Source organism: Capra hircus, chromosome 2, assembly GCF_001704415.2.
Source record: "Capra hircus breed San Clemente chromosome 2, ASM170441v1, whole genome shotgun sequence".
Classification (NCBI taxonomy): domain Eukaryota; kingdom Metazoa; phylum Chordata; class Mammalia; order Artiodactyla; family Bovidae; genus Capra; species Capra hircus.
Genome location: NC_030809.1, coordinates 15,630,770 through 15,645,460, shown reverse-complemented (window position 1 = coordinate 15,645,460; position 14,691 = coordinate 15,630,770). Strand labels below are relative to the sequence as shown.

At 56.4% G+C, this 14,691-nt stretch overlaps 2 protein-coding genes across 2 annotated transcripts; both read left to right on the top strand.

Annotated features, from left to right (window-relative positions):
- LOC102190919 (intestinal-type alkaline phosphatase) lies at positions 5,385-8,295 on the top strand. The gene is made up of 11 exons (XM_018038207.1): positions 5,385-5,451; positions 5,532-5,648; positions 5,763-5,878; positions 6,067-6,241; positions 6,321-6,493; positions 6,746-6,880; positions 6,967-7,039; positions 7,143-7,277; positions 7,361-7,552; positions 7,776-7,892; positions 8,003-8,295. Exons 1-11 carry the CDS (start codon positions 5,385-5,387, stop codon positions 8,293-8,295), a joined length of 1,593 nt encoding a protein of 530 aa, XP_017893696.1.
- LOC102190876 (intestinal-type alkaline phosphatase) lies at positions 10,897-13,813 on the top strand. Its single transcript, XM_018038200.1, has 11 exons — positions 10,897-10,963; positions 11,044-11,160; positions 11,275-11,390; positions 11,580-11,754; positions 11,834-12,006; positions 12,262-12,396; positions 12,485-12,557; positions 12,661-12,795; positions 12,879-13,070; positions 13,294-13,410; positions 13,521-13,813. The coding sequence occupies exons 1-11, from the start codon at positions 10,897-10,899 to the stop codon at positions 13,811-13,813; spliced, it is 1,593 nt and encodes a 530-aa protein (XP_017893689.1).

The following is a 14,691-nucleotide window of genomic DNA, read 5'->3' as shown; positions in this document are numbered from 1 at the left end:
GTATTAAGCAGTCCATTATTCCAGTAACCAAGATAAAATTCTCGCTGACAGGAGAGCTGGTATTGCCACTTGGCTAAAATGCTGCTTAAGGTCTTTCTTTTAAAGATTCAGGTAACAGTCTGGGTGGTGACAAGGCCCGGTTGCCTCACTGGAGCCCCTAGGTGCCTTGTTTATTCTGTGTCTGCGCCCAGGCCAGGGCAGTCCCTCAGGTGAGGCTGCCGGCCCAGGGGTGGCGGCTCCACAGAAGAGCTGTGCCTCGGGGGGGCCCTGGCTGCAGGAGCTGGTGGCTCAGAGTCATGGACTTCAGGGTTAAATGGAGCGGGGGATGGGTGGGCGTGGAAGCAGATTGAATGGAAGGAGGAAGGTGCCTTCTACAACAAAGAAGGTTCTGGACATGGAGGAGGGTGCTTTCATCACTTGCCCATGACTGAGTTAGTGTGGCAGGATCATCTCTTTGAACCTTGTCTTTTTAGGGGTTTCTATGATTTGAGGGTCTTTGTTGTTTAATATGTAGAAACCCATCTTGGTTGGGGGGTGAATACATTTAAATACTTTAAAGAAGTTATTGTACTTAACCGGATTCATGAGTTGCATCGCTTCTTTAACATTCTTAAACTGTACTTCCTCACTTCTGGAGAGCCGTCAGCCAAACACTGAAAAAGCAACAGACACCGAAGTGCAAAATGAAACATGAAACAAAAACTCTCCTTTAGCATAAATTTACCTTAATAGATTTTCAAACTAACCAAGCTTCTATTGGAATAAAATTGTCCTCATTCTTACGGTGCAAAATCAGAGTGAAATTGGTTTCGGTTCTGAGTTACAAGAGGCTCTTGACTTTCTTAGGCTTTTATTTCCACACATTATATATATCCATGTCCAAACCACCTTGCAGCACCATAGCTGTCTTTCGTATGGAATAGCCCCCATGCTTACCCAGCGCCCTCTTACCTCCCAGGCGGACACCCAGGAAGCTCAGCAACATCCCACGTGGCCCCCCAGGAAAAGAGGACAAAATTAAACTTGTGTTCACTTCCTGTATCCCAGCTGCAGTGGGAACATTCATACCACTTCTACGGGGTTGGTGGGAGGCCGAAAGGTGAGGTGAGGAGGAGGGTTCAGGGAGCACTTGCCCTAGAAAGGGAGCCTCCATTTCTCCAAATTTCTGGAGTGTGGGGACTGGGGGTGGGGTATCAATGATCAAAGCCTTCCTGTTCCCAGCTGTTGCCCTGCTCTCATCTGAGTGACAGGACTGTCACTACGTCTCAGGGGACATCCTGAGATTGGGTGGGCAGGATGCAAGCAGAAGATATCCCCCCAGGGATCCCCAGGTGCGGCTGTGGGCTCCGCATTGCCCCCTGCTGGTAGTGCCTGCAGTGGGCCGCATGCCGGGGGCTGAGACACAGCCCAGGGAGCCCAGGGTGGTAAATGGGGACAACGGTAGAAGGTGCTGGGCTCCAGATGAGACCCCACAGGACTAGGCCTTCTTCCCAGAGAACAGAGAGACTGGGACAACCGTCGCCCACAGAGCGGGCTCCAGGAGCTGGCCATCCCCTGGCCCCAGGCATCCATAACCCTGGAGTGCAGGACCGGAGGTGTTATCTCTTACTGCAGAACAGAAGCCATGCTGCCTGCTGTCTGTCATCCCTGGGCCCCAGGGGAGGGAGCATGACAGCCTCTCATCTCACTCAGGTGACTTGGGCCCAGAAGTGGGGAGCCAGGTGCCCTGGTGGGAACTTGGACAAACATTTTTATTTGCTGCAATGACATGTAGTTTGTGCCTGGTCTCAGGCCCTGCCCAGGCCCAGGACAAAATTCCCAAGAAATCAAGCAGGAGCATAGCTGATGATCACTTAATGTCATTCTAAGAAGAACATTCAAAGAGACTGCACTCCATACCTGTCATTGTGACTAAAATTAAAAACAGTGACAATACCTGATGGTGGTGTGGATGCAGAGAAATGGTATCCCTCATGTGCTGCTGATGGAATCCAAAGTTATGTGGCCACTCTGCTAACAGTTGGGCAGTTCCTCTGTTTTCATTTTTTTTTTTTCTGGGGGGTGGGGGGTTGTTGGTGGTAGAAATTTCTTAATAGACAAAAACAAAACAAAACAAAAACCAAACTACACGTGCACAACCATATGACCTAGCAATTCCACTCTTGGACATACATCCCAAAGAAATGGAAGGAAATGAAATGGTCACAGAAAAACCTGTCCTTGAAGACTGGTGGCGGCTTGAGTTAAAACAGGCAAAACTGGATCAGCCTTGAGGTCCTTGCACACGAGAATGGTTAAACATGCCCTAAAATCCACTCACCCCCAGACACTGCCCAGTGGCACAAAGGAGCCAGCTGGGATCCTTGCTCTGGTGGAGAGAGAATAGGAGAAAACATACAAGCATACTGTATTATTTCTTGCAACCGCATGTGAATCTACACTTAGATCAAACATCCAAATTAAAAAAAAAAAATAGGGACTGGGAACTCAAGACTAATAGGGGAATAACAAACCTTTAACCTACTGGTCAAAAGAATCAATCAATTAATTAGGGGCCTGCCCAGGAATTAGTCTCTCCTGATCTTTAGCCAAGAATTTTCTGAGCACAGGATTATGTGGGGGACAGAGGCAGCTGTGGGGTGGGGGGCAGAAGCAGGAAGGAGCCCCCAGCAGGCAGGTCCTCTGGAAGCTGGAGGGTAACCTGGGTCAGTGTGGTGAGCAGGTGGGACAGCAGGTCAAGGAGGAGGAACCCGGAAGCTCTGCCTGAGGGGAGGGCACCTGGGCAGGGGGCTGGGTAGGAAGATGCTGGTGGCCACTGCAGTGTGGCTCCGGGGTGAGGGGGCCAGAGTTGGGAGGGGGCTACCCAGGTCTGCTGGGGTGGGTGAGGGAGGGAAGAAGGGTTTTTTTCCTTTGAAAACAATTTCTTAATTGTGATTTTAAAAAAGCACAACATAGAAGTTGCCATCTTAACAATTCTTAAGACACAGTTCAGTGGTGCTAAGTCTATTCACATGGTTGGTCCCAGACCTCCAGAACTTGGTCATTTTGCAAAACTGAAAGTCTGTATCCGTTAAATAACTCCTCAGTTTCCCTTTCCTCCCAGCTACTGGCAGCCGCCATCCAACTTTTCATTTCTAATCATTTGACTGCTTGAGATGCCTTTGTTGTTCAGTTGCTCAGTCCTGTCTGACTCTTTGTAACCTCATGGACTGTAGCACACCAGGCTTCCCTGTCATTCACTTTCCCCTGGAGCTTGCTCAAACTAATGTCCACTAAGTCGGTGATGCCATCCAGCCATCTCATCCTCTGTTGCCCCCTTCTCCTCCCACCTTCAATCTTTCCCAGCATCAGGGTCTAGAAAAGACCCTGAGTCAGCTCTTCAGACTAGGTGGCCAAAGTGTTGGAGTTTTAGCTTCAGCATCCGTCCTTCCAATGAATATTCAGGGTTTATTTCCTTTAGGATTGACTGGTTTGACCTCCTTGCAGTCCAAGGGACTCTCAAGAGTCTTCTCCAACACCACAGTTCAAAAGTATCAATTCTTCAGTGCCCAGCCTTCTTTATGGTCTAACTCTCACATCTGTATGTGACTATGGGAAAAACCATAGCTTTGACTATATGGACCTTTGTCAGCAAAGTAATGTCTCTACTTTTTAATATACTGTTTAGGTTTCTCTTGGCTTTTTTTTCAAAGAGCTTACTTGGGATGCCTAATGAAGTAAAACCACATAGTATTTGTCTTTTTGTGACTGATGTACTTCGTTGAAACTTCCCTGATGACTCAGCAGTGAAGAATCCACCTGCCAATGCAGGAGACGTGGGATTGATCCCTGAATCAGAAAGATCCCCTGGAATTTACTATGGACAGAGGACCCTGGCAGGAAACACTCCATGGGATGGCAAAAGAGTCAGACACAACTTAGCAACTAAACAAAAACCACGGCAACTGCATCACTGAGCATCATGTCCTCAAGGTTCATCCATATAATAGGAGCTATCGAACTTTCCTTTCTTTTGAAGGCAGCATAATATTCCACTGGGGCTTCCCTGGTGGCAGATGGTAAATAATTCACCTGCAATGCAGGAGACCTAGGTTCAATCCCTGGGACAAGAAGGTCCCCTGGACGAGGGCATGACAACCCACTGCAGTATTCTTGCCTGGAGAATCCCCATGGACAGAGGAGCCTGGCAGGCTACAGACCATAAGGTGGAAAAGAGTCAGACGCAACGGAGCAGCTAAGCACAGTATTCCACTGTAGAGTTATATCATGCTTTGTTCATCCATTTGTCGGCTGTGGATGTTGACTTGCTTGCACCTTTTGGCTACTGTGAATAACACTGCTAAAATGTGAGTGTGCAAATACCTCTTCCAGATCTTGCTTTTAATTGCTGAGGATACACACCCAGAAGTCAGATTGTTGGATTGGAGAAATGCTTTTGAACCCAACTTGGGGTTACCGAAACCTTTTAGCACCTTATCAGAAGCTGTTCCTATGAGTGTGTGTGGCCTGTGGAGAGAACAGACTCACCTCTGCCTTCCATTTACCTGTCCAATGAAGCAGAGGTCAACTTCAGTTAATGGGGCACTGGGCCCACGCCTGTCGACCCGTTTCAGGCACCTTACACACACACACACACACACACACACACACACACACACACAGCACTGCAGACCCAGCACTTCAGTAACTGAAGACACAGACAAGGCCCCCAATCTGCTGTCACCTCCAGCCCTGTCCTCCACAGCAGAAGCTGGGCCCAGGCTCCCAGGGGCCCCCACTAGCCCAGTGCCCACACCTCCTGCCCAGGTCAAGTCTGGTGAGGAGCTGAGCAGGGGGCAGGGCAGACAGGCCTCCCCATGGATCTCTGCCTCAGGGCACCAGGGAACTAACCCAGACCCCTGGGCCAGGCTATGTCCCTCAGCACGGGGAACCAAACCAGGCCGAGTCTCAGAAAACACTGAACACATGAAGGAAGGAGAGACGGTTCTCCCACAGGACCTGGTGAGCAGAGGGCTGGGAGGAGCCTCAGTCAGGACCTTGAAAATGTTCCTCAGGCCTAAGACATCTGCACCCTAATCCCCACCCCACCCTGAGGAGACAGCTGGGGACCATCCTGTGAGGGAGGGACCTGAATTCTCAGGACCCCTACTGGCTCAGCCACACCCACGACCTCCCCCTGGCAACAGGGCTCAAAGTCATAGGGCAGGTGAGGGGCAGGGTGTGGCCACCCAGGAAACTGGGAGGGACACAGAGACTTTAAAAGCAGGGATTTCAGCCTGGACAGCTAGTACTGACCTGGTACCTGGTGTCCCAGGCTTGCCCAAGACCCAGGGAAAGCCTTGCCCTCCCCAGGTCCCATCCTGACCCTCTGCCATCACACAGCCATGCAGGGGGCCTGCGTGCTGCTGCTGCTGGGCCTGCAGCTACAACTCTCCTTTGGCATCATCCCAGGTAATCAGGCAGCTCTCGGCGCCCCCTACTCACAGGGGTTGGCCCCAGGCTGACCTGACCAACACTCTCCCCTTGGGCAGTCGAGGAGGAAGACCCCGCCTTCTGGAACCGCCAGGCCGCCCAGGCCCTCGATGTGGCTAAGAAGCTGCAGCCCATCCAGACAGCTGCCAAGAATGTCATCCTCTTCTTGGGGGATGGTGAGTGCGCTAGGCTGGTCCACCCCCTGTCCCCTGACAGGCCTGGAACACTGTGACGCCGGCTGACCCAGGCTGGCCCCGGGAACTCAGACCTGAGACACTGTGTACCTTCAGGGATGGGAGTGCCTACGGTGACAGCCACTCGGATTCTAAAGGGGCAGATGAATGGCAAGCTGGGACCTGAGACACCCCTGGCCATGGACCAGTTCCCGTATGTGGCTCTGTCCAAGGTAAGGTCAACTGTCCAAGGTAAGGTCTACACTAGAGGGGTGGGTAGGGCCTAAGGAGCAGGGTAGGAGGGAAAGCCCCAGGAGGGTCTGGGGCTGAGATAGGGGCCTGGGCTGTAAGGATGGGTCCAGGGGCTGGGGCAGGAGCTGGGTGTCTACCCCAGCAGAGCTGAAGCCATCTATGCTCCCAGACATACAACGTGGACAGACAGGTGCCAGACAGCGCAGGCACGGCCACCGCCTACCTGTGTGGGGTCAAGGGCAACTATAAGACCATTGGTGTAAGTGCAGCCGCCCGCTACAACCAGTGCAACACGACAAGTGGGAACGAGGTCACATCTGTGATGAACCGGGCCAAGAAAGCAGGTGGGCTTGAGAGTCAGTATCCCGGGCAGGGACGGGTTCAGAGACCTCGGTGGCCCACCGTGACATCTGCCACCCTCAGGGAAGTCAGTGGGAGTGGTGACCACCTCCAGGGTGCAGCACGCCTCCCCAGCCGGGGCCTACGCGCACACGGTGAACCGAAACTGGTACTCAGACGCTGACCTGTCTGCCGATGCCCAGACGTATGGCTGCCAGGACATCGCCACTCAGCTGGTCTACAACATGGACATCGACGTGCGACATGAGGGGCTAAGGGCGGGGCTGGGCAGAGGGGGTGGGACACTCTCAACACAGTCCCCGGCAACCCACAGCCTTGGAGTCTTGAAGGATCTCCACGGGTTTGTGGGGGTGAGGAGGGGCACCCTGTAGGAGTTACAGGTGGGGACAGGCCTTTCCCACAGACCTGGCTGGGGAGGTAGGGGCTGTGTGAGAGGAGTAAAGGGCCAGCCAGGCCCCTAACCCACCTGCCCTAATCTCTGGCTCCAGGTGATTCTGGGTGGAGGCCGAATGTACATGTTTCCTGAGGGCACCCCAGACCCTGAATACCCAAATGATGTTAATCAGACCGGAGTCCGGAAGGACAAGCGGAATCTGGTGCAGGAGTGGCAGGCCAAGCACCAGGTGATGGGGGCTCATGGGTGCAGGGTACAGCGGGGCCAGGCCTGGGGTGTTGGGCTATGGGCTGAGGCCTGGTTCTGCCCTCCCAGGGAGCCCAGTATGTGTGGAACCGCACAGCGCTCCTTCAGGCAGCCAGTGACTCCAGTGTAACACACCTCATGGGTAACGACTCCACCCACAACCACTGTCCTCCGTGGGATGGGTGCCACGGGTCACCCCCATCCTCAGCTTGAGTGAGGGTCACCACTGCTCCCCTTTCCCACAGGCCTCTTTGAGCCGGCAGACATGAAGTATAATGTTCAGCAAGACCACACCAAAGACCCGACCCTGGAGGAGATGACGGAGGCGGCCTTACAAGTGCTGAGCAGGAACCCCCAGGGCTTCTACCTCTTTGTGGAGGGTGAGTGGCAGCCCCTTGCGGAACAGAGGCGTGATGAGGGCCATCAGGGTGGGTTTGGTATCTTATATGTGACCTTCTTGCAGGAGGCCGCATTGACCATGGTCACCATGAAGGCAAAGCTTATATGGCCCTGACTGATACAGTCATGTTTGACAATGCCATCGCCAAGGCTAACGAGCTCACTAGCGAACTGGACACGCTGATCCTTGCCACTGCAGACCATTCCCATGTCTTCTCTTTTGGTGGCTACACACTGCGTGGGACCTCCATTTTTGGTAAGCCCAGGTAGAGTGGCAGGTCCTTGTCCCTAAGTTAAGAGGCACAAAATGCTCTGAGCCAGTTCCCTCCTCTGTCAAGTGGGGTAGTAACAGCAACTGCCCTGCATCACTCTGGTGAGGATTAAGTCACTGAACAGACAAGACCTGCCTGGGCTCTGCACACAGGAGGCACTGCAAAGGCTGGGGTCAGTGTGATCACGGGGTCCCCTCTTCCCTGAAGGTCTGGCCCCCAGCAAGGCCTCAGACAGCAAGTCCTACACCTCCATCCTCTATGGCAATGGCCCTGGCTATGCACTTGGCGGGGGCTCGAGGCCTGATGTTAATGACAGCACAAGCGGTAAGTGTAGTGGGTGGGGCGCTGGGAGGTGGGGACCCTGGCCACCTAGGGAACTCTAGGGAGGGGAAGGCTGCCTCCCTTGTCACATTAACTCCCCACCTTCTGGCCAGAGGACCCCTCGTACCGGCAGCAGGCCGCTGTGCCCCTGTCTAGTGAGTCCCACGGGGGCGAAGATGTGGCGGTGTTTGCACGCGGCCCTCAGGCGCACCTGGTGCACGGCGTGCAGGAGGAGACCTTCGTGGCGCACCTCATGGCCTTTGCGGGCTGCGTGGAGCCCTACACCGACTGCAATCTGCCGGACCCCGCTGGCGTCTCCGACGCCGCGCACCTGGCAGCCAGCCCGCCTTCACTGGCTCTGTTGGCCGGGGCGATGCTGCTGCTGCTGGCTCCCACCTTGTACTAACCCCCACCAGTTCCAGGTCTCGGGACTTCCCGCTCTCCTGCCCAAAATCTCCCAGCGCAGGCCCTACCAGAGCTACCACCTTGGAGTCCCCACCCCAAAGTCCTATCCTAGTGGCCACTCCCGAAGACCCGACCCGGCCCCACCACCAGAGCTTCACCTCCCAGCAGTGAAGGATTCACCTTCCAGCATTGAAGGAGCCTCAGCTCACAGCCCTTCATGGCCCAGCCCAGACTATCTCGGAGACTGAGGCCCTGATTTCCCTGTGACACCCGTAGACCTACTGTCCGACCCCAACTTCAGTGGCTTGGGATTTTGTGTTCTGCCACCTCGAACCCCAGTAAGAGGGCTCGGACCATCCAGACTCCCCCCACTGCCCACAGCCCCACCTGAGGACCAGGCTGGCATGGTCCCAGGGGTTCCAGGCACGGCTGGAACCCACACCTTGCCTTTCTGGTGACCCTGGGACTCTGGGGTTTCCAGGAGGCGTGGCAACTGAGGAGGCGTGGTACCCGAGGAGGCGTGGCTCCTGGGGAGCTATGGCTTCCGGTCCTCCATGAACCCACCTTGTGGGCACCTCACCGGCCATGGAGACGTCTGGGGTCAGGAGCCCCGGGGGGACCCTGGACAGAGCTCTCAGCAGCCCCTCCTAGGAACCCAGGGTACCATTACAGAGAGGAGACAGTGACACAGAGGAGAGGACACTTGTCCCAGGTCCTTCAGCTGCTATGAAGGTGGCCCTGGTGCCCCTTCCATGCTGGGAGATCCCAGGAACAGCGTGGGAACTGGGGGTAGGGACACAGGCCCCGCCCTCCTGGGAGGGAGGAAGCAGCCCTCAAATAAACTGTTCTAAGTGTGATACAGGAGTGATACGTGTGGGAAGAAAAGCCCTTAGGTGGGGGCACAGAGTATGTGTCTGTGTGTGGGGGGAGAGGAGGGAGTGGGTGATTCACATCAATAAGTCAGAGAGAGGCTGAGGAGGCTGACACTGAGCAAAGACCAAAGGTGGTGAGGGCGGGACCAACGCAGAAGGACATCAGTGCAGGGGCCCGAGGGAGTCAGCAGGGCCAGGTGAGGCCAGCGGCTGGACCAAGTTGGGGCTTTCCCCTCCCCCGAAGCCAGGCTTTCACCTTCCCTGAAAACAGAGAGACAGTCCCCAGCCGCAATACTTACCCTTCCTACCTCCCTGCCTGATGCCCAGGCAGTTACCTCCCTGGTCCCATGAGTTCCACTAGATGTGGCCCTCAAGAAAAAGGGCTTCCCTGTTGGTTCAGCTGGTAAAGAATCCTCCTGCAATGTAGGAGACCTGGATTTGATCCCTGGGTTTGGAGGATCCCCTGGAGAAGGGAATAGCTACCCACTACAGTATACTTGCCTGGATAATCCCCATGGACAGAGGAGCCTGGCAGGCTACAGACCATAAGGTGGAAAAGAGTCAGACATGACTGGGCAACCAAGCACAATATTACATTGTAGAGTTATATCATGCTTTGTTCATCCATTTGTCTGCATGGATGGTTGAGTCGCTTGCACCTCTTGGCTACTGTGAGTAATGCTACTAAACTGTGAGTGTGCAAATACCTCTTCCAGATCATGATTTCAATTCTTGGGGAAACACACCCAGAAGTGGGATTGTTGGATGGGAGAATGCTTTTGAACCCAACCTGGGGTTACCGAAACCTTTTAGCTCCTTATCAGAAGCTGTTCCTATGAGTGTGTGTGGCCTGTGGAGAGAACAGACTCACCTCTGCCTTCCATTTACCTGTCCAATGAAGCAGAGGTCAACTTCAGTTAATGGGGCACTGGGCCCACGCCTGTCGACCCGTTTCAGGCACCTTACACACACACACACACACACACACACACACACACACACAGCACTGCAGACCCAGCACTTCAGTAACTGAAGACACAGACAAGGCCCCCAATCTGCTGTCACCTCCAGCCCTGTCCTCCACAGCAGAAGCTGGGCCCAGGCTCCCAGGGGCCCCCACTAGCCCAGTGCCCACACCTCCTGCCCAGGTCAAGTCTGGTGAGGAGCTGAGCAGGGGGCAGGGCAGACAGGCCTCCCCATGGATCTCTGCCTCAGGGCACCAGGGAACTAACCCAGACCCCTGGGCCAGGCTATGTCCCTCAGCACTGGGAACCAAACCAGGCCAAGTCTCAGAAAACACTGAACACATGAAGGAAGGAGAGACGGTTCTCCCACAGGACCTGGTGAGCAGAGGGCTGGGAGGAGCCTCAGTCAGGACCTTGAAAATGTTCCTCAGGCCTAAGACATCTGCACCCTAATCCCCACCCCACCCTGAGGAGACAGCTGGGGACCATTCTGTGAGGGAGGGACCTGAATCCTCAGGACCCCTACTGGCTCAGCCACACCCACCACATCCCCCTGGCAACAGGGCTCAAAGTCATAGGGCAGGTGAGGGGCAGGGTGTGGCCACCCAGGAAACCGGGAAGGACACGGAGACTTTAATAACAGGGACAAAGTCTACCTACATTTAAGCCTGGGCAGCCAGTGCTGCAGCCAGTCCCTGGTGCCCCAGCGTTGCCTGAGACCCGGCCTCCCCAGGTCCCATCCTGACCCTCCGCCATCACACAGCCATGCAGGGGGCCTGCGTGCTGCTGCTGCTGGGCCTGCAGCTACAGCTCTCCCTCGGCCTCGTCCCAGGTAATCAGGCAGCTCCTGGTGCCCCGTACTCACAGGGGTTGGCCCCAGGATAACCTGACCAACACTCTCCCCTTATGCAGTCGAGGAGGAAGACCCTGCCTTCTGGAACCGCCAGGCAGCCCAGGCCCTCGATGTGGCTAAGAAGCTGCAGCCCATCCAGACAGCCGCCAAGAATGTCATCCTCTTCTTGGGGGACGGTGAGTGCGCTAGGCCAGTCCACTCCCTGTCCCCCCACAACACTGGAGCCCTGGGCTGCCGGCTGACCCAGGCTGGCCCCAGGGACTCAGGCCTGACACAGTGTGTACCTTCAGGGATGGGGGTTTCCACGGTGACAGCCACTCGGATCCTAAAGGGGCAGATGGCTGACAAGCCGGGACCTGAGACACCCCTGGCCATGGACCAGTTCCCGTACCTGGCTCTGTCCAAGGTAAGGGCCGAGTGGCCTCAGAGTGGTCTACTCCAGAGGGGTTGATGTGGGCCTAGGGAGAGTGTAGGAGAGAAAGCCCCAAGAGCGTTGGGGGCTGAGATAGGGGCCAGGGGCTGGATGATGGGCCCAGGGCCTGGGTCAGGATCTGGGTGTCTACCCCAGCAGAGCTAAAGGCGTCTCTGCCCCCAGACATACAACGTGGACAGACAAGTGCCAGACAGCGCAGGCACGGCCACCGCCTACCTGTGTGGGGTCAAGGGCAACTACAGAACCATTGGTGTAAGTGCAGCCGCCCGCTACAACCAGTGCAACACGACACGTGGGAACGAGGTCACATCTGTGATGAACCGGGCCAAGAAAGCAGGTGGGCTTGGGCGTCAGCTTCCTGGGCAGGGACAGGTTCAGAGACCTCAGTGGCCCACCGTGACCTCTGCCACCCTCAGGGAAGTCAGTGGGAGTGGTGACCACCACCAGGGTGCAGCACGCCTCCCCAGCCGGGGCCTACGCGCACACGGTGAACCGAAACTGGTACTCAGATGCCGACCTGTCTGCCGATGCCCAGAGGAATGGCTGCCAGGACATCGCCACTCAGCTGGTCTACAACATGGACATTGACGTGCGACATGAGGGGCACAGGCTGGGGCTGGGCAGAGGTGGTGGGGGACACTCTCAAAATACTCACAGGCAAACTCCAGCCCTGTGGTCTTTTGGGGTCTCCATGGGTGTGTGTGTGCATGTGTGCTGGGGCGGCACCAGGTAGGGGGTGGGGACGGGCCTTTCCCACAGACCTGGTTGGGGAGGAAGGGGCTGTGGGAGAGGAGTAAAGGGCCAGTCAGGCCCCTAACCCACCTGCCCTAATCTATGGCTCCAGGTAATCCTGGGTGGAGGCCGAAAATACATGTTTTCTGAGGGGACCCCAGACCCTGAATACCCAGATAATGTCTCTCAGAACGGAGTCCGGAAGGACAAGCGGAATCTGGTGCAGGAATGGCAGGCCAAGCACCAGGTGATGGGGGCTCATGGGTGCAGGGGGTATAGCGGGGCCAGGCCTGGGGTGTTGGGCTATGGGCTGAGGCCTGGTTCTGCCCTCCCAGGGAGCCCAGTATGTGTGGAACCGCACAGCGCTCCTTCAGGCAGCCAGTGACTCCAATGTAACACACCTCATGGGTAACGACTCCACCCACAACCACTGTCCTCCGTGGGATGGGTGCCACGGGTCACCCCCATCCTCAGCTTGAGTGAGGGTCACCACTGCTCCCCTTTCCCACAGGCCTCTTTGAGCCGGCAGACATGAAGTATAATGTTCAGCAAGACCACACCAAGGACCCGACCCTGGAGGAGATGACGGAGGCGGCCTTACAAGTGCTGAGCAGGAACCCCCAGGGCTTCTACCTCTTTGTGGAGGGTGAGTGGCAGCCCCTTGCGGAACAGAGGCGTGATGAGGGCCATCAGGGTGGGTTTGGTATCTTATATGTGACCTTCTTGCAGGAGGCCGCATTGACCATGGTCACCATGATAGCAAAGCTTATATGGCGCTGACCGAGGCAGTCATGTTTGACAATGCCATCGCCAAGGCTAACGAGCTCACTAGCGAACTGGACACGCTGATCCTTGTCACTGCAGACCATTCCCATGTCTTCACTTTTGGTGGCTACACACTGCGTGGGACCTCCATTTTTGGTAAGCCCAGGTAGAGTGGCAGGTCCTTGTCCCTAAGTTAAGAGGCACAAAATGCTCTGAGCCAGTTCCCTCCTCTGTCAAGCGGGGTAGTAACAGCAACTGCCCTGCATCACTCTGGTGAGGATTAAGTCACTGAACAGACAAGACCTGCCTGGGCTCTGCACACAGGAGGCACTGCAAAGGCTGGGGTCAGTGTGATCACGGGGTCCCCTCTTCCCTGAAGGTCTGGCCCCCAGCAAGGCCTCAGACAGCAAGTCCTACACCTCCATCCTCTATGGCAATGGCCCTGGCTATGCACTTGGCGGGGGCTCGAGGCCTGATGTTAATGACAGCACAAGCGGTAAGTGTAGTGGGTGGGGCGCTGGGAGGTGGGGACCCTGGCCACCTAGGGAACTCTAGGGAGGGGAAGGCTGCCTCCCTTGTCACATTAACTCCCCACCTTCTGGCCAGAGGACCCCTCGTACCGGCAGCAGGCCGCTGTGCCCCTGGCTAGCGAGACCCACGGGGGCGAAGATGTGGCGGTGTTTGCACGCGGCCCTCAGGCGCACCTGATGCACGGTGTGCAGGAGGAGACGTTCGTGGCGCACCTCATGGCCTTTGCGGGCTGCCTGGAGCCCTACACCGACTGCAATCTGCCGGCCTCTGCCGGCGACTCCGACGCCGCGCACCTGGCAGCCAGCCCGCCTTCACTGGCTCTGTTGGCCGGGGCGATGCTGCTGCTGCTGGCTCCCACCTTGTACTAACCCCCACCAGTTCCAGGTCTCGGGACTTCCCGCTCTCCTGCCCAAAATCTCCCAGCGCAGGCCCTACCAGAGCTACCACCTTGGAGTCCCCACCCCAAAGTCCTATCCTAGTGGCCACTCCCGAAGACCCGACCCGGTTCCCCTACCAGAGCTTCACCTCCCAGCAGTGAAGGATTCACCTTCCAGCATTGAAGGAGCCTCAGCTCACAGCCCTTCATGGCCCAGACTATCTCGGAGACTGAGGCCCTGATTTCCCTGTGACACCCGTAGACCTACAGTCCGACCCCAACTTCAGTGGCTTGGGATTTTCTGTTCTGCCACCTCGAACCCCAGTAAGGGGGCTCGGACCATCCAGACTCCCCCCACTGCCCACAGCCCCACCTGAGGACCAGGCTGGCACTGTCCCCAGGGGTTCCAGGCCCGGCTGGAACCTGCACCTTGCCTTTAGGTGACCCTGAGACTCTGGGGTTTGAGGAGGTGTGGCTTTCCGGGAGACGTCGTTTCCGATGGGCATGGTTTCTTGGAGGCGTGGCTCTGTCCTGGAACCCACCCATGGTCAGCCGGGGCCCATGGAGACGTCTCAGGCCAGGAGCTCCGGGGTACCCTGGACAGAGTCCTCAGCGGCCCCTCCTCGGAACCCAGTGGTACCATTACAGAGAGGAGACAGCGACACAGAGGAGACTTGTCCCAGGTCCCTCAGCTGCTGTGAGGGCGGCCCTGGTGCCCCTTCCAGACTGGGGCATCCCAGTAGCAGCAGGGGAGCTGGGGACACAGGCCCCGCCCTCCTGGGAGGGAGGAAGAAGCCCTCAAATAAACTGTTCTAAGTATGATACAGGAGTGATACATGTGTGAAGAGAAGCCCTTAGCTCGTCGGGGCA

Coding starts and splice junctions, on each gene's coding strand:
- LOC102190919 (XM_018038207.1), top strand. CDS start 5,385: ATGCAGGGGGCCTGCGTGCTGCTGCTGCTGGGCCTGCAGCTACAACTC. Junction 6,242..6,320: donor GAACCGGGCCAAGAAAGCAG/GTGGGCTTGAGA, acceptor TGCCACCCTCAG/GGAAGTCAGTGGGAGTGGTG. Junction 7,278..7,360: donor CTTCTACCTCTTTGTGGAGG/GTGAGTGGCAGC, acceptor ACCTTCTTGCAG/GAGGCCGCATTGACCATGGT.
- LOC102190876 (XM_018038200.1), top strand. CDS start 10,897: ATGCAGGGGGCCTGCGTGCTGCTGCTGCTGGGCCTGCAGCTACAGCTC. Junction 12,796..12,878: donor CTTCTACCTCTTTGTGGAGG/GTGAGTGGCAGC, acceptor ACCTTCTTGCAG/GAGGCCGCATTGACCATGGT. Junction 13,071..13,293: donor GCGTGGGACCTCCATTTTTG/GTAAGCCCAGGT, acceptor TCTTCCCTGAAG/GTCTGGCCCCCAGCAAGGCC.